Source organism: Lemur catta, chromosome 3 (genome assembly GCF_020740605.2).
Source record: "Lemur catta isolate mLemCat1 chromosome 3, mLemCat1.pri, whole genome shotgun sequence".
NCBI lineage: Eukaryota > Metazoa > Chordata > Mammalia > Primates > Lemuridae > Lemur > Lemur catta.
The window spans coordinates 23,816,306-23,839,773 of record NC_059130.1 but is presented as its reverse complement, the minus strand read 5'-3'; the positions used below and the strand labels follow the sequence as shown (position 1 = coordinate 23,839,773).

Here is a 23,468-nt window from a genome sequence, read left to right as displayed (position 1 = left end):
ACCTGTCTCGTTAAGGCCCAAATCAAATCCTATGGAGTTCATGGAGCTTTCCTTAATTTTTCCCACATTGTAGGTCGTATGGCACTTACACTCTGCTCATAGTGGTAGTGTTTATGCTAAACCTTTTTCTTAACCCTATTCAACTATAAAGTTCCTTGAGCATATGGGTGGTGTCTGGCTTTATCCCATCAACCGCTTCAGTGTTTTGCATGGAAGTGTGGGATGGCCATCTGTGGCATAAACAAATCGGGTCTGGGTGACAACGTCTTCTTGATGCTTAGTGAAAAACTGAAGAAGCTGTGTTCATGGTCCTGGCAGACCTCACCTGCTCCAGCACGCCAGCTGAAGAAGCCAGTTGTGTTTGGTGGGGGGCAGAGGTGGGTGGGGAGCAAGGCACTGTACGGCAGGGCTGACGACCGGCACTCAGGCTCAGGCTTCACAGGGTGGTTGGCAGGGCTCGGACTTGAATGGAGCTTGGGACTCCACCCATAGGGTATGGGGAGGGGAAGGAATGGCCTCAGCTGTGGAAGACGTTTAGGTTTAGGAAGGTGGGGAGCAGTCCCTGAGACTTGAATGATAGGACACGTAGCCCCTGCAAACTGGTAAAGGTGGCTTTCATCTGCTTGATTCTATGTTTGCTGGGCTCAGAACTGGAACTTGGGGAGGGGAGGCATGAGGAACAGACTTTAGGTTGCCACACACACACCCATACTGGGGCTGGGCCGCTGACTGTGGCCAGAGCTGGATCCTGAGGGGACTGCACAGGGTGACGAAGGGCCTCTCCTAACCAGGCTGCCACCTTGGATAAAGGTGGCTAAGGCTGGGTAAAGGTGAGCTCAGAGTGGCTGTTAATAGCTTACCCAACCTTGACATTCCTTGACCCCTGAGGGAGTCAGTTATCCCACAGGGAGAGAAGAGGATTGGGTGGGGCATGGGGAGACTTCAAGCACTAGTTTCTTTGCTCATGTTTAGGTTTTAAGCCTGGAGGTTTTTGTGTTAGTAGATTTGAGGTGGGAGTCTACCATGCATCTATTTTTATAAATCTCTGCAGGTGATTCTGAGGGCCAGCTAGGACTGAAACCCGTGTGAGCATTACATGAGATAGTGTTCCACACCTGACACACAGTGCACTTTCAAACGGTAGCGTGATTTAATATTGCTGGCATCGCCTGGTGCTCTAGTCTTACACTGCTTCAGCTAACTACATCTGTTCACTCAGATGAAACCAGCTGGTGCCTTTGGACACAGGTGGACAACTCCCAGGATTGAGGCCATGAAGGGAGAGCCTCTAACTCTTGCTGACTCTGCTCCTCAAGGAGCTGCTCTTTATTTTCCTCAGAAGAATTCGCTTTTCCCTGGCCCATGTTTCACCTGGTCTCTAAGCAGCTGCAGAATTCCTTTTCAAAATAATACCTGGAAGCTCACAGGAGCTACAGAAGTAACTCTCTGCTTTTGAGCAGGACTTGTTTCAGAGAACCCTGTGTGTTGACTATTGTGTTTGGGAAATGCTTTGTGTTCTTGTCGGGTTCCCACTGACCTTGAGACTTTCAAATGTTTCTCAGTAGATCGTGGAGTTTTGATGAACTAAGTGGCTTTAAGATCCCTTCAGTGTACCTCTGTCCTCTACTCTGTATGTATATATGGATAGGATTATGAGCCTAATGGGCCTAGCCAGACAGGGTATTTTTTTTTTTTTTTTTTTAGACAGAGACTCACTCTGTTGCCCAGGCTAGAGTGCCGTGGCGTCAGCCTAGCTCACAGCAACCTCAGACTCCTGGGCTTAAGCAATCCTCCTGCTTCAGCCTCCCGAGTAGCTGGGACTACAGGCATGCGCCGCCGAGCCCGGCTAATTTTTTCTCTATATATATTTTTAGTTGTCCAGCTAATTTCTTTCTATTTTTTTAGTAGAGACGGGGTCTCGTTCTTGCTCAGGCTGGAGGGTATTTTTTAATAGGACATTTCCACAAATAATTACCTTAGAACAGAGGCCTTTTTGACATGCAGGCTGACAGGACAGGCACGCTTCGCTACAAGTCCTGCTGACGCTGGGGTCAGTGGGAATGTGTCTTACTCCCTCCCCAGCTAGCCTTGCTGAGGGAAGTCCTAGAGCTTCCAGCTGCAGTCATGCAACCTGGGGGGAAAATGAGATTTCCTCTCAGTCTTGGGCAGCTAAGCTGAGCCGTTCTTTCTGGCTGTTTGGGTCTCAATCCTAAGCTCAGAAACTGCTTCCAGCTCAGACTTCCAGCTCTTTGTGCAGAGAAGTTGGTGCAGGAGGGTGTTCATGAAGGATCGTATCAATCCATGGTGATGGCTGGCTGGGAGCTGAGGAGCCTTTGGCGCCTGCCGTAGGCTTGGAAGAGGTACCCGGGAATCCCACCAGGTCTTTCTTTCCTGTGGGAAACAGCCCAATGGCTTTAGTTCTTTCTACTCTGACCACATCCAGCAGTCTTTACCCCCCATCCCCTTCGTGGTCATTTCCTAGCCTTGCTAACTTCTAGAAGATACCCAGGTTTTCTTCTTGACCATGGCCATATTATTCTCTTTCCCGGTAGCAGTGATTATTTCTTTTGAAAGAAAGTGGAGTCTAAAGGTATGATTAACATGATTATTAATCAAGATTGATTAAAAAAAAAAAAAAAACTCTTTGGCATCTCACTCCAAGCCTTTCCTACTTGCTAGCCAGTGTCTTGTTCTTTCCCAGGGATAAGAACTTTGCCATGTGTTGACTTTTCTTTCCCAGAGCTCAGAAATGGTTATAGCTTTCTTTCATTTCTAATATTTTATTTTGGCTATTTAACTGGAGAATAAAGCCTACTGAAAACTTAATGGATTCTGGTTTTGGATGATTGCTGACATACTGCAAGATTCACAGGCCTTCACTGGTTACACGTCTGTCCACCTGAGGAATCTGATCTCCAGGTTTTCTCAGGCAGCAGAAGATGGCATGGGGGCTAAAGAAATAGCAAACAGTATCTTCAAATACAAAGATCCTTCCTAGTTAGGCCCTATGTTCCAGAGTCCCAGGCATCCTCCTCTTGGAGCAGTGACAGTCTTACTGAAGTGACTGATCCTAGCCCTGATTTAGGGGCCAGTGTGACACCAGGATGTGGAACAGACGGAACCAGCACTGGAGGGTGGGCCTGAGTGCAGCCTTGTTGACACCTAGTTAAGTCATCTTTCTGCAAAATGGCAAAGAAAACATAGTTTTAGGGCCCCATGGGTCCCATGGAAGACCAGACTTTTGGGGTTTTGGTCTGCGTTCCCCACTGGCACAGTTGAGGGTGTTAAATATTTAATCAATTTGGCCTGGGCACATACCAGTCCGTGGACACCGGCATTAATATGTCCATGGCTGCAGACGTGGTGGCAGGAGGTATTTGGGGGCTCCCAGCAGTAGTTGTTTCCTCACCAGTATGTAGCCTTTTAGTACTCCTGTTGCTACGAACTGGCTGTAATTCTCTGGCTTCCACCAGATAGAAAAGAAACTCTGACCTTGAGTGCCGGAGGCTGCAAAGCCACAGGTGCAGATCTAGTGATTACTGTCTGGCTGTTTGAAAACTCCAAACAAAACCAACTTGAGTTTTTGCCAGGGAAACAGTAACTTGTGTTTCCTTGTATGTTGGGCTTTCAGGTCCCTAGTGAAACACAGGAAAAACTTTGCCTCTTCCCATTTCCGACATGGGACTAGCTCTACCAGTGATGAGGTTTCACTTTCTGTGCTTGGTCTACAGAGACTAACAGCCTGTGGTTGTCACCGCAAGGTGTGAGATTGCTGAATTTTAGGGGTGAGTGCCTTAGAAATGAGTATTCATATGTTGATCACAAACAGCCTCATCTTTTGATGAAAACATAGCATCTAGCGGCCTTCATTCTGATTATAAGGACATGTTTCAAATTTTGTTGGATATGGATGAGGTTCCGCAAAAATTACCCCCAAGTTTAAGAAGGCTTTGGGTTTTTTGTAGTTCCCAGAGATGACATCCTATTTTCTTCACAGCAAGTATCATTATCTGAAATGATCTTATTCATTTATACAATTGTTGCCTTTTCTTCCTAAGAAAATGCATCAAGACCTTATCTTGTTTCTCTAAGGCTTTTTGGCTCTATGGAATTGAGAGCTGATGGGGTCTAGAGATGAGCTTGGACATAGATGTGGATTCAAGCTGAAAACTGAGGCTTTCGGGCTGGATGATCAGAAAAAGTAGTATGTTAAGGACTCAGACTGGACCGGAAACAGGTGCCTGCACGTGTGGAAACTTGACTCTGGCGATGCCCGTGTGTTCCCCTCTCCTCCCAAAGGGGTGGTTCCTGGTATCCGGCTGTGTCTTTCGGCACCGCTCAGCTAACCTCTCCCAAGGTGCCAGCACTGACCGCTGGTGAGCCTGGCTTCTCTTTTCTGTTCCCTTGACACTTGATGGGAAGTCTATTTATCTCTTGTTTTCTTGGCTGCTTAGTCATTCATGCCACTGGCAATGTGGCTGCCAGACCTTGCTGAGACCACGTGAGGTGGCCTTGTCATCAGGCAGTGGGAGGCTTTCAGTCTGGTTTGTACTGTACGGCTCTGTGGGCATGAAGGTTGGAGATGGCTGTCTTGAATCACCATGGCGTGGATTCTAGGGAGCCTGGAGCACTTTGTCCCCTATTCTCCACTCTACCCCTGTACCCCATGTGGCCATCTATTCCTATCCCTTGAGGAGGGAAGAAACAAATGGCTTATTCTCTGACTTATAGGTGGGGAACTGTGACAAGGGGGCAAGAGGGCTTGCCCTGCAGGCAGTTTAAAGAGCAGACCCCAGCCTTCTGCTCTGGACCCCCTGCCTTGCATAGCAGCCTCCTGCTGTTCTGGCACCCATTCTCCAAACGAAAAAGCTTTAAGCCAGGAGGGGTGGGGGGCACTGGCAGGAGTCTTCCCTTAACAACTGGGTACCAAAGGCCCAGCTGTTGGTTTCACACTTGTCCTGTCTTCCTCCTGTGGCTTAGGGCCTTGCTCCTGAAGTGAGGCAACAGGAGGGGCAGGATAGAGGGAAATAGAAGCTGCTTCAGCAGGGAGAACCCTGACGTGGCCGCAAGAATCTTTTTTTTTTTTTTTTTTTAAATTATTTATTTTGAGATGGGGTCTTGCTCTGTCACCTGGGCTGTGAGTACAATCATAGCTCACTGCAGCCTCCAACTCCTGGGCTCAAGCAATCCTCCCACCTGGGCCTCCCAAGTAGCTGGTACTACAGCCATGGGCCACCATGCCCAGCTAGGAATTGTTTCTCTTTTGGTCATTCCTACTCTGCCCGGGCTTCTGTTTTTTTTTTTTTTTTTTAAATTGTTTTTGAGATCTTCCTTGACCTATCCTACCTTACCTGACTCCTGATCCGTCAGTTCTTAGAAAGGTCATTCCTCCAGGAATGTATTCTTAATTCTTCCCACCCCACTGCCTTTTCCCAAGACCCTTTGTTATTATTCTCCTTCTTACTCTGTTCTTCCCTAGCATAACAGTCACCACATGTTATAATTAAGTTCTTGCCAGTATGGGAGGCAAAATATGAGTCTGTCTTGTCTATAGATCCATTCTGAATGCCTCGAACTTGATAGGCTCTCCAAATTTTGAGAGTGGGCTTGTTTTTTCTTAAAATTTTTGGGTCACGTATTTGGACTTAATTTCTTTAGGTCGGGACAAAGAGGAGTTTAGAGCTATTGAAATGAAATCATTTGTGTCCAGTACCCACTAAAATACATGAGTCTGAAACTCAAGTGAAAATGTCGTTCTTGGGGGAAATAGATTTGGAAATCATTACCAAGTTCTGGAAGGTGACCTCCTGTATCCCCAAAGTTGCTACCCAAACAGTCTAGATCTGGTGTGATTGGAAAAATAGAATCCTGAGAGATAGAGGACAGGGTTCTCACCTCCAATTAGATTTTCTTTCCCGTGGACTTATCCGTTTGTTTTTCATCACAGAAATGGCTTCCACCTTCAACCCCCGAGAATGCAAACTGTCCAAACAAGAAGGGAAAAACTATGGCTTCTTCCTGAGAATTGAGAAGGATACCTATGGCCACCTGGTTCGGGTCATTGAGAAGGGTAGCCCAGCAGAGAAGGCTGGCCTCCAGGATGGAGACAGAGTTCTTAGGATCAATGGTGTTTTTGTGGACAAGGAAGAACATATGCAGGTGAATGAGACACTTGGGGGTTCCCATTATAGGATCACTTCAGTCCCCACATTCCCTCTGCAGAGTAATTTTTGCGGGTCAGTAGAGTTTGGTTCCTTCTTGGCTGCCACTGGCCAAGCAGGACACTTTTATCACTATGCTTTATGTTTGCCAATCAAGTCCCCAGGAATTAGCCAAGAACTGTAAACATTCTTGGATTTGAATAGTATTAGGTCTAACACGCATTGCATGTTCACTATATGCCAGAGACTATGCTAGGCAACTTTATATTCATTATCTTATTAAATCCTCATCATGACCCTGAGCGGTGTACATCACTATCTCATGGATTAGGAAGCTATTAACTTAGCTTGCTAATGTGCTCATGCTGTGAATACGTGGAAGGGTCTGGCCTTACCCCATTCTGCCTGATGCCAAGTGGATGCTGTTTTCACTACACCTTACTGTCCCTGTAGACTTGGGGGGATCTGTTATGCTGTAGGCAGCATTCATCTCTAGAAAGGGTCAGTCCTTGGAATCATCCTCTGGGCTGGGGTTGGGTCGCACCCTAGATTCCAACAGTGCCAGAGGCCCAGCCTAATCAGCACCTGGATCTCAGGAGGGCTGGAATGGAGGTGGCCAGGGTACCATCTCCTTACTAGCTGGGTGTCAGGGGTCAGCTATCAGAATTTCCAGGGCCAGATATTGAGCCAGATGGTGAGCATTTCCCTCTGGCAGTTGATAGAGGGTTATTCATTAAAGCTACCTTTCTCTCCTCCTAGGTTGTGGATCTGGTCAGAAAGAGTGGGAATTCCGTGACCTTACTAGTTCTGGATGGGGATTCCTATGAGAAAGCAATGAAAATGCAGGTGGACTTGGAAGAGTTGGGTCAAAGTCAGGAGGAGCAAGTTTTGAATGAGAAGAAACCGTCTCCTGTGACAAATAGGGGAGTGCAGACTTGGACCCAGGCACGGCTTTGCTACCTGGTGAAGGAGGGGAACAGCTATGGCTTCTCTATGAAGACTGTCCACGGTAAGCTTGAGGGTGGGGCATGGACAACAGATTCTGAAATAAAGATGTTGGTTAATGACTCTTCTTTGTTGAACTCTTCGGTTGCTATAGATGTCCCATGGCAGCTTTTCCTCCCTCCCTGCCCCTTCCTTTGCTTTGCACAGTTGTGCAATGAGGGAGCAGAACATTGGACAGCAGTGGGGTGGGGACAGGCAGGCACTGGGCACTCTTGTTCCCAAGTGTTTATCAGGCTGAGGACTCTTTGAGGCCAGAGGGTTAGAGGGGTTGATGCTCCTTTATTTTCTAGCTTCTTTAGGGTGAAGGTGGAGGGGAGAATGGGGAATAAAAGCCAAGAAAGAGGAGAATCTTTATAGTAGCTACTTCTGAGTAAGATTAGTATCTTTTTTTTCATCTGAGTGCCCAGGTAGTCATTCATTTATTCAACAAATTCTTGAGCACCTATTGATGTGTCGGGCACTGTTATATTTGCTGAGGATACTGAGAAAATCTCCACCCTCTTATAACATTTAAATAGTATCCTCAGCTGAGGTCCAGCCTAGACTGTTCTGAGGTGACTCCCTGACCTCTAGCTGAGAGGTACCTAGTGGTTTGAGAAACCCTGACCATCAGGAAGTACTAGAAGTTCTGTTTCTAGAGTTTCAGTGGTGCGGACTGACCTGCGCTCAGTTGACCTTAGTTCTGTAATGGTTCTCCTGGGATATGGGTTGGAACCAGAGGACTATGTTAGCAGTTGGTTCCATCTCTAATGCTGCCCCTGCCCACGTTCTTTCTGGTACTGGAGAAGTACCAGGTCATGACTTGGTAACTGATAAAGCAGCAGGCCAATGGTGAATCTAAAATTATTCCCGAGGCTTATTTAACCTGTAGCAAGAGATGTAAACAAGCTATACTAGGTATTTCTCCAGTCTGTCAATTATTAAACACAATGGTGTGGTCATAGGAAGCTTGGCATTTCTTAGGGGACTGTTATTGGTAAAATGGTAAAAAATCAAATCCTAATTCAAATTCTGTTCATTTGGCTCTCATGTAATGCACATGGTGAATGGTTTATGTTGGCTTTATGAAGAAATTATTTTCTTCATGACAAATATATAACAAAGTAACAGGAGAAATGTTGAGTGTTCAAGGAAGCAGTTTGTTACTTACAGGTGACTTTATATGGTCATTATGAAGCCACGCTTTGCCTACATGGACATACAGCAGTCCCCCTATCCTCAGTTTTGCTTTCCCTGGTTTCAGTTACCTGCAGTCAACCATGGTTCGAAAATATGTGCAAAATTCTGGAAATAAACAACTTATAAGCTTTAAATTGTGAGCCGTTCTGAGTAGTGTGGTGAAATCTGCTGTCCCATTCCACCCTACCCAGGACATGACTCATCCTTTGTCTAGCATCTCCTCGCTGTCTGTGCTACCTGCCCAGTCGTCATTTAGTAGCCGTCTACATTATCAGATCGACTGTTGCGGTGTTACAGTGCAATTGTGTTTGAGTAGTTCTTACTTTCCTAAAGAATGGCCCAGCATAGGAAGACAAATACTGTATGTTCTCACTCATATGTGGGAGCTAAAAATTGATCCATGGAGGTAGAGAGTAGACTGATAGTTACCAGAGCAAGGAAGGGTGTGTGTGTGCATGTGTGTGTATGTGTTGGGGTTGGGGGTATGAAGGCAGGTAGGTTAATGGGTACAAACAGGTAGAAGGAATAGTTCTAATGTTCAATAGCACAGTAGACTATAGTTAATATATTATATATTTCAAAATAGTTAGAGAAGATTGGAAATGTTCCCAACACAAAGAACTGATAAATGTCTGAGGTGATGGATATCCTAAATACCCTGACTTGGTCATTACACATTGTATGCATGGATCAAAATATCACATACTAATTATCAATAAAAATGGCCCAAAGCAGAAGAGTAGCGATGCTGGCAATTCAGATATGCTGAAGAGAAGCCGTAAAGTACTTCCATTAAGTGAAAAGTTCTCAGCTTAAGTGAAGAAAAAATATTGTATGCCGAGGTTATGAGAATTAGCTCAGTTTGTTGTTAATCTCTTACTGTGCCTTATTTATAAATTAAACTTTACCATAGGCATGAATAGGAAAAAACAGTATATATGGGGTTCAGTACTGTCTGCAGTTTTGGGCATCCACTGGGGGTCTTGGAACGTATCCCTAGTGGATACGGGGGAACCACTGTATTAATATCTCAAAAGGATTGACAGCATTGCTGTAGGTAGTACCTAAATTACGCCACCTAAATGTGTGCATACTTGTCCCTCCCTCCTGTGCCTCTGTCCTTGTTAAGCCTGTATCAGTGAGACTTACTAACTCCATTGGCATATGATGGTTGATAATAGTACAAAAGAAGGAGTGGGAGAGATGCTTTCTAATCTGTAATACAAATGCAAAGAAAAGGAGTATGACACAATGAGGCAGCCTGGGCATGGTTGGCACTTTCTGGTTCAGGAGGCCAATGCCACCTGAGATTCCTTCATTGCATTTACTTGAGCTCAGAAATTCTATTCAAATCAACAAATACCCACCGAGTAATGGCTTCGTCAAGTTTCATGTGAGGAGCTGTAACCATGACTCTACATCAGAAGCCAAAGGCCATTTGAGTTAGCTCTAAAATTGGAAGCTGTTTTACATTACTGTGAGAAAACCCATTACCATTAGATCTGTTTTTTTTTGTGCAATGTAGTTTATTCCCTACTGCCTTTCAGGTAAAAAGGGGGTATACCTGACTGACATCACACCTCAAGGTGTGGCCATGAAAGCTGGGGTGCTGCCTGATGATCACTTGATTGAAGTGAATGGAGAGAACGTAGAAGATGCCAGCCATGAGGATGTGGTTGAGAAGGTATGCCCCAAAGGGGAACCTTTCTTACCTTGTCTTTCACTGTCACTGCAGGTGACAGGAAGATGAGTGGTAGGGGCCACGGTGAGTTTATGGCAGAAGGAATTTCCAGTTGAGTTGCCCCTTCGTGTTAAGCCTGAACAGACTCACTAGCAGCAGAAGCAGCATTAATATAGTGTTTTGGAATAAGGTCTTTGCTAGTTTCATAAGGGGCCTAAAGAACCATTAACTTTATGTTTTGGATCTTGTTTGTACCTGGTTGGGAGCCCCCTCTGAATTTATGATAAATTCAATGTTGAGCTGATGATACTGAAACATTTTAATAGGAAGTAGAAGATAACCAATATGGTGGTAAATATAGAGCTACACATGCAGAATATTGGAAGGCCTGTTACCCCAAACCTTATGTCCCAGCATGGTTCCATGACACATGGAAAACACTGACATTTTCCTTTGAAGGCATATGGAACCTTGAAAATTGACCAACCATCTCTACTCTTTGTAGAATGAGCTTTCAAAGTAGACCTTTACTTTCTTTTTCAAACTCCTAGCCTTTACCTACACTTCTGGATTTTCTGAAGTCCAGCTCTCACCTGGGTTTAGTTGGCATCTATGTGGGTGAGGGCACACTTAACAAGGGAAAAACAGCTATGGAATTGAAGATAGAGAAATGCGAGTGAGGCGGTAGGAAATAGTGTAACAGCTTAAACTTGGGCCTTGCATCATGTATTTTCTGTTGCATCTAGAGACCACGTGCCTCTACACGGCAACTTTCCTATTCCCCAGCATTGTTCTTGGCGGTTAGTGTCGTTCCTCATCTGTGTGTGTCGTTGCAGGTGAAGAAGTCAGGAAGCCGTGTCATGTTCCTGCTGGTGGACAAAGAAACTGACAAGCACTATAGAGAGCAGAAGATACAATTCAAAAGAGAAACAGCCAATTTGAAACTGTTACCCCACCAGCCCCGAGTTGTGGAGATGAAGAAGGGAAGTGACGGCTATGGTTTCTATCTGAAGGCAGGCCCAGAATTGAAAGGTAAGGCACTAGAAGAGTGGAAAACTTGGCAGTGTAACCAACCCATTCTTCACTCCACTGACTTGAGTTCCATCTGATGTACAGTGTAAGAATCCAAGTTAGAAAGGTAGGTTGGAGAAAGATGATGAAGGAACTTCAATGTTAGGTTGAAGAGTTTAGATTTGGCTCATTAGTCAATGAGGAGTTAAGAGTTTTCTGAACAATGTGAGGGAAAAGAAAAATTAAGCTCTAAAATATCTTAGGGACTTTATACATCTCAATTACTTATAACAATTCTGTAAGAAGAATTGGTGAAGTTGAGGGCTTGAAGATGCAGTAATTATATAAAGTCAAATACTTGTGCTGCAGCTGGGTCCAACTCAGGGCTGTTTGGTTCCAAAGCCCACACTCATTCTGTTGCCCCGGGGAGTGACTTGGTCTGACATGTCCACCAAGATGGGTCTGAAGGCAGGGGGATGAGGGGGAAGGATTGGAGAAGGGATAGCAGTTGGTTAGGTGCTGTAGTAGTTTAGGTAGAATTCCAGGCAGGAACTAATACCGCATTCAGGGTAGAAATGGGATTAGAGAAAGAGGGATGTGTGGATTATTAATACTAAGGTAGCATTAAAGGATTTAGCAGTTGACTAGATACAGGGAGTGGAAGCTGGGGAAGAATCAGCTGAGTTGTTGGTGACTGTGGGAATACTAACAGGCCTTTGGGATGGAGAATGGGCAGAGTTGATTTTTGGTTTGAATACATTAAATTTGAGGGATCTGAGATCTTGTTGCAGATACTTAGCAGTTAGCTGGAAAAGTGAAACTGGAGCTTGTTGAACTAGTGTGAGGGACAAAAAAAGATATGAAGGGTCTGGAGGTATCAGGTAAAGATAGTAGAAGTCAGAAGGAAGGTGGCTAAAGGCACATCCTTGAAGTGTGTACATACAAATGTATTCACAACTGAGTACACCCAAAGGCTACTAAAATGCCAGCATGGGTTTCCTAAGGTACAAAGTTTTTGGTTTTTTTTTTTTTTTTTTTGAGACAGAGTCTCGCTCTGTTGCCCGGGTTGGAGTGAGTGCCGTGGCGTCAGCCTAGCTCACAGCAACCTCAAACTCCTGGGCTTAAGCGATCCTACTGCCTCAGCCTCTCAAGTAGCTGGGACTACAGGCATGCGCCACCATGCCAGGCTAATTTTTTCTATGTATATTTTTAGTTGGCCAGATAATTTCTTTCTATTTTTAGTAGAGATGGGGTCTCACTCTTGCTCAGGCTGGTCTTTGGTTTTGTTTTTATTCTTCCCTTCCCCCTTTCTTATGGCTTGGCTTCTATGTAAGATGTATGGATACAGGTATGCTCACTGACTTCCTGAGAACTTGCTGACCCTTAATGCTTTTAGCGTGCTATTTTGTCAATATTGAATGTTGCTTTTAGTAACATGATTCTTTAAGGCCCTTTCATTGTCACTGGCTGGGTTAGTTCCTGGAATGAGATCTGAGCAGGAAATTAGCCCCGATTGGGTGCTTTATAAGCTTCCTGGGCTGCTGGTGGTAGGGACAGTGGTTGTACTCAGCGCGTCTTTTATGTCTATTTCATCAGGGCCTGGAACTCCAGCAGAAACCCCAGTTTATTTGTTTAGGGGCCTTTCTGATAATTTTATTTTTGGGGCTTGGGGAGGGTAGGTCAAATTATCAAGGACATAGATCCTGGAAGTCCAGCAGAGCGGGCTGGCTTGAAGAACAATGACCTGGTAGTTGCTGTCAACGGCGAGTCTGTGGAAACTCTGGATCATGACAGTGTTGTGGAACTGATTAAAAAGGGTGGAGATCAGACTTCACTGCTGGTAGTGGACAAAGACACGGACAACATATATAAACTGGTGAGTAACACAAGGCCACGTATTCATGCATTAAGGATGGGTCCATTCATTCATGTCCTCAAATTTTGGGCTGAGTTACTATTGTGTTCTGGAAGGAGCATAATGATCATCAGTAAGGCTGAAATGAAGCTCAAGTTGGTAGTGATAAAAGAATGTCAAGTAAATGACTTTTAAGTCTTTGGACTTAATTCTTTGGAAAGAATTTGCAAATATAACTGCAGAATTACTCTTGGCAATATGAGAAAATCTATGGAGAATAGGAGCCTGGAAATAAAATTGCTCCCCACAAATAAGGGAACAATTGGATTTTAAACTGTAGATCAGTAAGTTCCATCAATCTCATGTAAAAGCCCAGAAAGGATTATTAAACTGCTTGTAAAGTCCTTACCAAATGAAGGAAGTAGAAACAGACTCACTTAAGATCAAGTTGAATCAAACTAACCTTACTTCCTCTTAACAACTCCTAATCATAACACCTACTACTGCACCTATTTTAACCTAAGAACTGAGGTTCAGTGTAGTTTAACACATATCTGGGGGCCTTCTAAGTACCATCGGCCTTGCTAGGTGTTGGTCATAAATATGAACGTGATAGATGGTTCTTGTTCTGTGACATATGATAATATGTCAAAATAAATGCTACAGAGGGAAGAATATTATGGGTGGTAATATTAGTCCCTTTTTATAGATTAGGAAACTGAAGCTTAGAGAGAGGAAGTGATTTGCTAAAGTTACCCAGCTTAGAAAAGACTGAAGCCAGTATTTGAACCCAAGTTCTTGGACTCAATTCATTATACCATATTCCTTCTCAGCACATTTTGATTAGATATTTCAAGATAATCTTGTAGATAAGATTAAACAATGAACTACATAGAAAAATGTGTTTTTTGGCTAGTTGAACAATCAAACCTAGAAAATACTTGATATTAGAACAAAGTCAACCTGAACAGAAGTCTCTAATGGCAGGCTACTTGTTCCTATCCTAGTTTAGTAAATGTGGATGGAGATGTGGAAAACATCTTTAAAATACTTTCAGAAGACTTAAAGTGATGGTGGGTAATTTGTTGGAGGGTGTAATTAATATTCAAAATATCTAGTTAGGCTAGAAAGAAGAATAAAAACAAGGTTAAGTTTAGACAGAAGTAAATTCCAAGTACTATACTAACAAGTAAGTTGTATGAATACCAAATGGTGAGACCTGATTTGATGACTATGTAGAGAAAGACCAGAAACTTGGTGATACTCCAAGTAGCTGCCCCCACCCAAAAAGGCAATTTAAATTTACATTAATTGACACTTGGCTTCAGGAGACAATCATCTTACTGACTGGATCAGACCATACTTGGAATCCCTAGTAATGTAACCTTGGGAAAGTTATCCTGTGCCTCAGTTTCCTTAGTTGTATGAAGGGGGTAGCTACTATGAAGTGTGGCTAGGAGTGTTAAATGAGAATATTTAGAGTGTGCAGAATGATACCTCATACATAATAAATGTTACGTTTGTGGAATCAATATTGTGTCTGGTTCTGAGAACCTCACTTCTAAGAGAGCCAGTGACAAGAAAGGTAACCAGGGAGGAGGTTTTGGAAGCTACCATGTGAGTATTTAGCTTGAATAAGTGTAGGCTTTGGAGAAAAGAGCATCTTTGAGAATTTGAAAGGCCATCACATGTAAGAAGGAGTACACTTAGTTTTGTGTTCTGTGGGGCACAGCTGGACCAAATAGAGGAGCTACAGGAGCCAGCTTTGTCTTAGGAACAACTGAAACTGGCAGACATGGGATGAGTTATTTCCCAGTTGGTAAGCAGAAGTCAAGCAGATATCAGAGGCCACTGCTACAGCTGTTACAAAGGGGATTCTGATGTAGTTCTTTCCGATGACTTCCTAATCTTATGAGAAGAATGATCATAGAATGATTTAACTAATTTTTCTGTTTCGGTTAACATAAGAGAACTTTGATCTAAAAAGATGCCTGCCCTATTCTTCTTCTTCCTCCTCCCCAAAGTAAGCTCCACAGGTTAGGCTGGGGGTGGAGGGTGAGTCTTTGGGGTATATCAGCAAATAAAACAAATACCTATAATAGTTTCTGGCACATTAGACATTCAATGAGATTTTATTTTTTGTTCAAATATTTAAGAGTTTGATGTTACTGTACTTTGCCTCATAATGAGCTGCTACTGTCAGATACAGTTGATTTGCTTGTTCAAGTTGCACTATCAGATGCATTTTTACATGTAATGAATCACTTTGATTTTCCACATTTTGAAGATTGAGACTCTAATGTGGAACATTTACAAGTATGTCACTGAAAGGTCTGAAGTTAGTTGAACTGAGTAACTAGGAGGTTCTGTGCTGGTGCTATTTTTCATTTAGAAAGGAAGGCGATGTGGTCTTGTGGTTAGTAAGACAGATGATAACCAAGGGCCCCAAATCTAATTTTAGCCAGGTTGCTGAGCAGTGTGACTTGAAGCGGAGCACACCCTGTGCTCACTTTCAATTGCTTATTTCTTATTTACTGCCTAAACAAATGTTTTGGATACTCGTGAGCAGCAATTTAACTGCTGATCCAGGATCAAACCATACCCAAATCTACCCTTCTAACCTGCTCAACTAAAATCCACAGCCAGCTAAGCTATTTTTTCCATTGGAAAAAAAAAAAAATCAATCATGTTTCCTGTTCTATGCCTCTTCTGAATCATTACTTTCTTCACATGGATGGTCTCTGAGTATTTATTTCTTTAAAAGAAAAAATATATAAAGAAGTAAATAAAGCCTGGCCAAGTGGAGCAGTGGGAATCGGAAGTATTTAAAGATGGCAAGCAGCAAAGGGTTGGAATTAACATTTGTTACAATGTGACCATATGATAGCTGGTACCCTCCCCTCAATTACTATGTGTATATGTTGGTCTCCTATAGTTGAGTCTTCAGATAGTGATAAAAATAGTGTTGTATTAGGGTTCTCCAGAGATAGAACCAATACGCTATGTACGAATAGGAGAGATTAGGAGAGGTGGCTCACATAAGTATGGAGGCTGAAAAGTTCTACGCCAGGCTGTATGTGAGCTGGAGACCCTGGGGTATCTCCAGGGTGGCTCAGTCCAAGTCTGAAAGCCTCACAACCAGGGAAGCTGATGGTGTAACCCACAGTCTGAGGCCAAAGGCCTGAGAACCTAGAAGGCCTTTGTAAGGCCTGGTGTAAGTCCTAGTCCGAAGGCCGGGGGGCCTAGGGTTCTGATGTCCAAGGACCGGAAGAGTGTATCTTAGCTCCGGCAGATAGATACTTGTATTTTCTGTTTTTGTTCTCTCCAGATCCCCAGCTGATTGGATGGTGCTTGTGCCCACATTGAGGATAGATCTTCCCCACTTAGTCTGCTCAGACTTACATGCTGTTCTCCTCTGGAAACACCCTCACAGAAACACCCAAAAATAATGCTTTACCAGGCTTTTAGGTTTTCCTTAATCCAGTCAAGTTGACACCTAAAATTAACCATCACAAATGTCTTGTGTTTTCCTTTTTCTAATGTGTTTAAAGAGCTTTGAAGTCCATCTTCCTGAAGGGGAAAGGCCAGAAGAACCTACTTTACATGAGACACTCAGATGTGTTATTTTCCAACAGGGGGATTATGAATGGATTATTTAGAGATTTGTTCACTATTCTGGAGTCAGAAGAAACTAGCAATTCTGCTGGACATCTTTCTGGATCCTTGTACAGTGTTCTATAGTGGTTTTATGCTTTTATGTGATGTTTATACATATTGCTCCATAACTAAGCTCAATCTTTTATACCTTTCCTGGTTTGGGGTAGTAGGGAAATTTTACAGCTTACAATAGATGTATCTGGAAGAAGAGTAGAACATGTATGAGATCTTACAAATTAAACCAGCACACTTTATTAAGTGCAACTACTCATACTTAAAATTAAGTCAAATGTTTTTTCCTATATTTTCAAAAGGCTCGTTTTTCTCCATTTCTCTACTATCAAAGTCAAGAACTGCCTAATGGCTCTGTCAAGGAGGATCCAGCTCCTAGTCCTGCTTCTCTGGAGGTCTCAAGTCCAGAAACTACAGAAGAAGTAGATCATAAGCCTAAACTCTGCAGGCTGGCTAAAGGTGAAAATGGCTATGGCTTTCACTTAAATGCCATTCAGGGTCTGCCAGGCCCGTTCATCAAAGAGGTATGGTAATTAGGTTCCAGAAGCCCAATGAACACAGCCACAATTAGGATAGTCTCAGCTGCTCCCACCCATTGATGACTTAGTTAAAAAGGTTACATTGAGGGTCTCACTTGGGTTCACATAAATGCTGTCATAGTTGCATACCCTTTGTTAGCCACTAGTACATCATAAACTTAACATCTTTTGCTTCCCAAACATCTGTTCCACCTAATTGTCTCTCTAGACACTTTCAAATCAGTGATTGATGTGACTCTAGTTGATAGTCACTATCAACCTTGACTGGGAGTGACACACATTTACTTCTGTGCATTGGGCATAATGCCCCTACCCTGTAGGGACTGACAGTGAGAAGAGTATCAGTGTAGCTCTCAAGTTGGGAGTGAAGGGTGACCTGTGAAAACTAATGCCGTCAGCCCAGAAGACACACAACATAATATTCGACCACTACTTTTAATGCTACTCCTTTGAGTATGGAAGTTGTAGCTTTCATAAGTGGAAAAATAGAGTACTTTTCTCAACTTTGTACCTCAAGGAGAAATAATAACATAGCTAAGAATTCTCAAACTCTTCATGTATACACTGAAGGAAAGCTAGTCTAACATGCCCTTATCTGCATTTGGAATTAACTCAGAACCTCCGTTCACAGGTACAGAAGGGCGGCCCTGCTGACTTGGCTGAGCTGGAGGACGAGGATATCATCATCGAAGTGAATGGGGTGAATGTGCTGGATGAACCCTATGAGGCGGTGGTGGACAGAATCCAGAGCAGTGGGAAGAATGTCACACTTCTAGTCTGTGGAAAGAAGGCCTATGATTATTTCCAAGCTAAGAAAATCCCTATTGTTTCCTCCATGGCTGATCCACTGGATGCCCCCCCAGATTCCAAAGAAGAAACACTGGCGGAGTCAGAGGATGACTCGCACATGGCAAAAGATCGAGTGAGTGGTGATACATTTCTTTTAGTGACCTAATCCACCAGAGTATGGTATAGTCCCTAACAAGTATACTTTATGTCCATGTTTACTATAGATTTTCTATTAAAAAAAAACCAGATAATGACGTACAAGGATAACTAACAAATCAAGTTACTGTAGAGGACAGGAAGCAGTAATATAAGGACAACAGATTTGTTACTTTCAAGCATGCAGTTGACAACAATTGTCTAGAGTAGATAAATCAAGAAGTACAAGTAAGAAGTTTAACAAAATTATCATGGGAACCACCAGAAGAACCTGAAGACTATCTAGGTATAAATCCTGGTTCTGTCATTTATTAGCCTTGGGCAAATGGATGTATTTGCTCTGTTCCTCAGTTTCCTCACCTATCAAATGGGGATAACTTGTAGGATTGTTAGCAGGATGATAATAACTAAGACTGTTAAAGTGCTTTGAACAGTGCCTGCTTCACAGTGAGCATGTAAGTGAATGGTCACGGTTAGGGGCAGTACTGTTTTAAAATTCTCAGGTATTCCAGCTTTATTACTAGGAAAGATTAAGTATTCTATAAATACTTAGATAAGTTCCTTGGTGAGTCTGTTTTATATTTGTCTAACTGCTTTATATAGATGAATAAGTCAGTTTACTTGTAGACCTCAAATTCAAGTTAATACAGGAAATTTATGGCAAAGCCAGGGCTCCTAAAGTTTAATTCAATATTCTTTCCATTAATTTAATTGTGATTGGTGATATATAATTTCTCTATAGGAAGTCAACTAATACTATGTTAGTCTTATAAAAAAATACATACTGACATTAAGAAGTTAATGTGTCAACCAGCAAGTTGGAAACAAAGCCAGGTATAGAATTCAGGTCACCTGACTTCTAGTGAGTGAATTTACTCTGACTTAAGTCATGCAACTCTAGAATAGATCATCCCTTGTTTTCTTTTGCACAGGCCCACAGTACAGCTTCACATTCTTCCAATTCTGAAGATACAGAGATGTGATGAGAACAAATAATGGCTTTGGCTGATAGCTGTTTCTGGGTATTTAAACAAGGAAGGGGCTGCCACCTGTTTACTGTCTCTGTTAGAGGAATAACTCCTCTGGAAACCATTTAACATGTGTGATTGTCTTCTGATGTCATTTCTTAGGGGTGGGTGGTTATTGCAGATGGCTTACTTACGGTCAATTTAGGAAGAGCTAAGGCAGGAGCCAGATTCTTTTCTTGTGATCTCTTCCAAGGTTCAACTTAACTACATTTCTCTGTATGAAGAGGCTCCTTGAGACCAACGATGATCTGTACATCTGTATATGTGAGAGCTGCTAATTAAAGTACCTGAGCAGATGAGACTATTACAATTATGCTTTTGTAACAATGTTGTGGTTGCTAGAATAAATACCATTAAAAATGCCTTTTGAGTATGCTTGAGACTTCTCTTGGCTGGTATGACCTTAATAGTGCTTTTGTTTTGGATTAACATTTTATACTTTAACCTTCATTTGCCTCTAGAAACCCAAAACCCAATAAAATACAGAGTAAGACCTTAGTAATAAAAGGAGACTTCCATGTAATAAAGTTCAGGATTTTCTTAAATTGTATTTCTGAGTATTCTACAAATTTTCCAATATCTTCCTTCTACAGACGAAGAAATTGAGTCCCAGGATAAGAAAGTGACATATTCCACTTAACAGTTATTCATTGTTTTACCCCACAGCATGAGGGGCAGATGGAAAGAAAAAAAAAATGGAGGCATCACTACTGAATTGAATATAGGGTATTCACTCAAGTTAAAAGGAAATTTTTTTAAAAAATGACATACCTCAAGTTTCCTTTGGTAGACTCTATTTCAGGTGCATACCATCCCTTTCCCAGAAAACAGATAAGCTCTTGGTTATTTTAATGGGGCAGATAAGCTCTTGGTTATTTTAATGGGGCAGGAGTTGGGGGAAGGGATGCTAACTCATGTTAGATCATGTAAGCATAATACCAAGCTATGCCTGATAAAATGAACCCAAGACCAAAGTGTTACAATCTTTTTGATTTTTTTTTTTTTTTTTAAATGACAATCTCAAGGGAAAGCCATGACCCTCTCCATGTGAACCTTAACTTAAAATAGAAATCCTATGTGTTTGGCCCAGCTACCACAGACATCTCTTGCCCAGAGTTCCAGTGTATTTTTCCCCCTAGTTTCTTAGCTGTTTTTTCCCCTTCCCTCTCCATGAGCTACACCAGCCTCAGATCCACACAGGATGTTTTCTGCTGAGTACTGCCTTGGGTTACTTCTCCCTTTCAGTGTACTAGCTGATGCTCCTCATGATCACAGTATCATCTGAGGAGGAAAGAGTATGCTGGAGGGTAAAATATGCTACCACAGCATCTTGTTTCAAAAATATTAGGCCTTGGTCCCCTCCTTCCCCCCCACTCTTATATCCAAATTCTGCCACCACTGGACTCTAACAGTCCATATAATAGGCATGAATTCAAGGCGCCATATGCTTCTCTGGTGCCTGTTTGTGAGCCAAATAGAGGAAAAGTATGCTGGAGAGAGCACTGACCAGGAAGATCACATCAAACCAACGGTGATAGAAGTTGAACTGCAGTTCCCCAAGGACTTCAGTGATTATAGTGCGGTATTCTAGAGGCATGCTCATTCGGATCAGCAGCACAGAGGAGACAAAGTACATGCCCTGTAAGTCAAATCAACCCAGAAGTTACTCTGAATGTAGTGAGCAGTAGGTAAAAAATTGTTAAAATATTTAAAAGTATAAAACATTTCTGGTATTTTCCAGCTGTAAACATAAAACTAGTTCATTAAACTTACCATTATCTGTGCTAATAGCAGGACAATGACATTGGAAGACTTACTGCTGGAGATGGCATAAAAGAACTGGCAAGAAAGAAGAGAGATGAATTTATGTAGTACTGCGAGATTCCTGTGTCATGAACAATAACATAGTTAACAATTAAGTCTCCTCCATGCCATAATCCTCTGTAGAACCATTCATATGATTAAGGCTATGAAGAGGAGACTTCAAATAGACTACTGAAAAAGTTTTGCCTCAGGTAGTTGGTGTTACATTATAACATAAAGGGATTCCTATTCTATCAAACTTCAGAAACTGATGTATTTGACTTATTATCATTATAAAACACTAAATCAGACTACTTCAGGCCATTCTAAGCATTTGTAATTGTTACTAGGCTCCTGAGCTCTTTCCAAAACTGTCCCTTGACAATTGATCCCTTCTTGTCCCAACCTCTTCTCTTCTTTCTTCAAATAGCTCTTGGATTTTGAAATCCCTATCTCTTCTAGAGAGAGGACTCACTTTCCACCTCCATGAAGTCTTTCTATGTTGATCAGAAAACAGGTAAATATAGTAGGTTCTCCCTTAATGTTGATAGGTTCTTGAAAACCAACACTGTAAGTGAAATAATGTATAACAAAACCAATTTTTTTCTCATCAGTGTTATAATGGCTTAAAGTAGCAGTTTTACAAGAACCTACTGATGACATTAAGTGAGGACTTGCTATGTTCTGTTCTTCTACTTCTATATTTTCTTTACAAATGACTCGCAATTCTTCTTCTAATCTCAAATATCTCATTTATTTATTCCAAATATCTGCTGAATACCTACTATGTGCCAGTTTGGTGACATATCAGTGAACAGACCCTTATCTCATTCTATTACCTTTCGTGAATGTATTCATCTATAAAGTAAATACATCATCAATTTATGTAGTAGTTTAACTTTTAAAAGTTCTGTTGTATGTCTTTTAAATACTTGAGACTGTTAAGATTTCTGCTTCCTGAGATCTTAAGTAAAGTTATCTCATGGTACCACACTGTAATTAAACAAATGATAAACAGGACTTTTTGACACTGTGATACACTGTACCTTGGTAAGAGTGATTAGCAATCCTCTGATGGATGTGACGATGATTATTCCAACAAGAATGAAGGAAATGTGTTGGGACCAAAACTTCACCTGCCACCATAACAGGAAGAAAAAAATAGCTGTTAAGTCTCTGTTCAGAGATGTGAAGGCGAAGATATATTCTGATCACTTACGTGATTGTGCGAGGGAACTTCATTAGTCCCTGATTTTTTTTTTTAAAGGAAGGAAAGCAAGTAAGTGGCAAATAAAACACCTATAGGAAGACTACAGTGTGTATCTTAATTAGCAGACTTTTAAATCTTAACACAAGGAAGCAAGTACAGAGAAGTGATAAAAATAACACTAATAAATCAGAAAAAACAGCTATTGAATAGCTTTTACTGTTACAAGTGAAAAGTAGGAATTAAAACTCAGTTTGATTATTTTTAATATTGATGCATTATAGTTCTCTTCTGATCATCCAAAATTTCAAGGACTCTTTTTATAATAAAATATATAGACATTCTCAGCTAAGTTCTAGGAAATAGCTGAACTTCATTTAACTCATAAGATATCTTTTTCTCCTCCTGCATTGTTTCATAGTGAGAAGCAGTTTTGGGACCTCATGCTCGATTCAGTTCTGAAAAGTGTCTGAGGGGGAGCTGCTATTACTAACATCTAAAATTTGTTATTTAGAATTACAAAATATGGAGTATATGGGTGAATTATAGATGGAATATATACACAGCGATTAAGGAGCCTCAGAAAGCACAGAAAAGAGCATTTCTAAAAATTCAGCCCAGTAAAAAATTTTAGTGAGGAAAACCCACGTGCAGCAATAACAAAGCACACTTATGCAATACTTGAAGATACATGCTCTTGCACATGCAGAGAGGATTCGCTATTGACAAAGCATCAAGGAACATGTACTTTGAGCTTTTTCTCAAGGACTGGAGCTCAATTTGCTATGGTTCATTTTCATTTTACCCAGCTCCCCTTGAGCTTGGAGGCACGCCTGGCTGAGACAGATGGTGGGGGGAAGCATGCAGTCAGTGTCTAGGTTGACGGCATAGTGAAATAGTCTATGCTGGGACTAAGAATGTGACATTGGTCTTACTACTAAAGTGCTATTCAGCCAGAATCACTGATCATAATATATCTGGAAAATATACTAGTTTATGAATATAGACATTAAACTTAAATTGGGACAAGGGTGTGATTGACAGTAGTATTATGAAACAGGTAGACAGATAATTAACACATTAACTGCCATGTGAGTTATATTTAATTCACTCTAGTTTTCAACCTGGGGCCTTGTGAAGCAAAACCCTGCAGCTGGTTTATGAAAATCGTACTTCTTGATGTTCTTATTGTTGCAATTAATATTGACAATTTAATTCTAAAAACATGGGTTGGGTTATATGTAACACACACAGAGAAAACAATAAAAAATAACAAATTAGAAAGGATCGTTTTGTTTTAATAAAACACCATGGCCCCAGGGGAAAAATTTTTTTTTTAATGTGGCAGTCAATGTGTTAAAAAACAACTTTGTATTCAGGTGACA

The 23,468-nt window shown here is 41.8% G+C and overlaps 2 protein-coding genes across 5 annotated transcripts in view; one reads left to right on the top strand and one right to left on the bottom strand.

Moving 5' to 3' along the window:
* PDZK1 (PDZ domain containing 1) overlaps positions 1-19,436 on the top strand; it is a 29,663-nt gene extending 10,227 nt beyond the window's left edge. For all 3 annotated transcript variants that reach the window (XM_045544852.1, XM_045544850.1, XM_045544853.1), the window contains exons 3-10: positions 5,948-6,159; positions 6,921-7,170; positions 9,893-10,029; positions 10,863-11,058; positions 12,717-12,913; positions 16,864-17,085; positions 17,732-18,022; positions 18,978-19,436. In XM_045544852.1, the coding sequence (XP_045400808.1) occupies positions 5,950-6,159; positions 6,921-7,170; positions 9,893-10,029; positions 10,863-11,058; positions 12,717-12,913; positions 16,864-17,085; positions 17,732-18,022; positions 18,978-19,028 (1,554 nt within the window). In that variant the 5' untranslated portion in view covers positions 5,948-5,949 and the 3' untranslated portion in view covers positions 19,029-19,436. The remainder of the gene's footprint in view (positions 1-5,947; positions 6,160-6,920; positions 7,171-9,892; positions 10,030-10,862; positions 11,059-12,716; positions 12,914-16,863; positions 17,086-17,731; positions 18,023-18,977) is intronic.
* A 155-nt stretch (positions 19,437-19,591) lies between these two features.
* The window catches only part of LOC123633869 (Golgi pH regulator), a 44,841-nt gene continuing 40,964 nt past the window's right edge, over positions 19,592-23,468 (bottom strand). The window contains exons 12-14 of one of the 2 annotated variants that reach the window (XM_045544855.1): positions 21,923-22,012; positions 20,847-20,912; positions 19,592-20,712 (exon numbers count right to left, since the gene is read on the bottom strand). In XM_045544855.1, coding sequence (XP_045400811.1) covers positions 20,506-20,712; positions 20,847-20,912; positions 21,923-22,012 — 363 coding nt within the window. In that variant the 3' untranslated portion in view covers positions 19,592-20,505. The remainder of the gene's footprint in view (positions 20,713-20,846; positions 20,913-21,922; positions 22,013-23,468) is intronic. The other variant, XM_045544854.1, reaches the window with a different exon arrangement.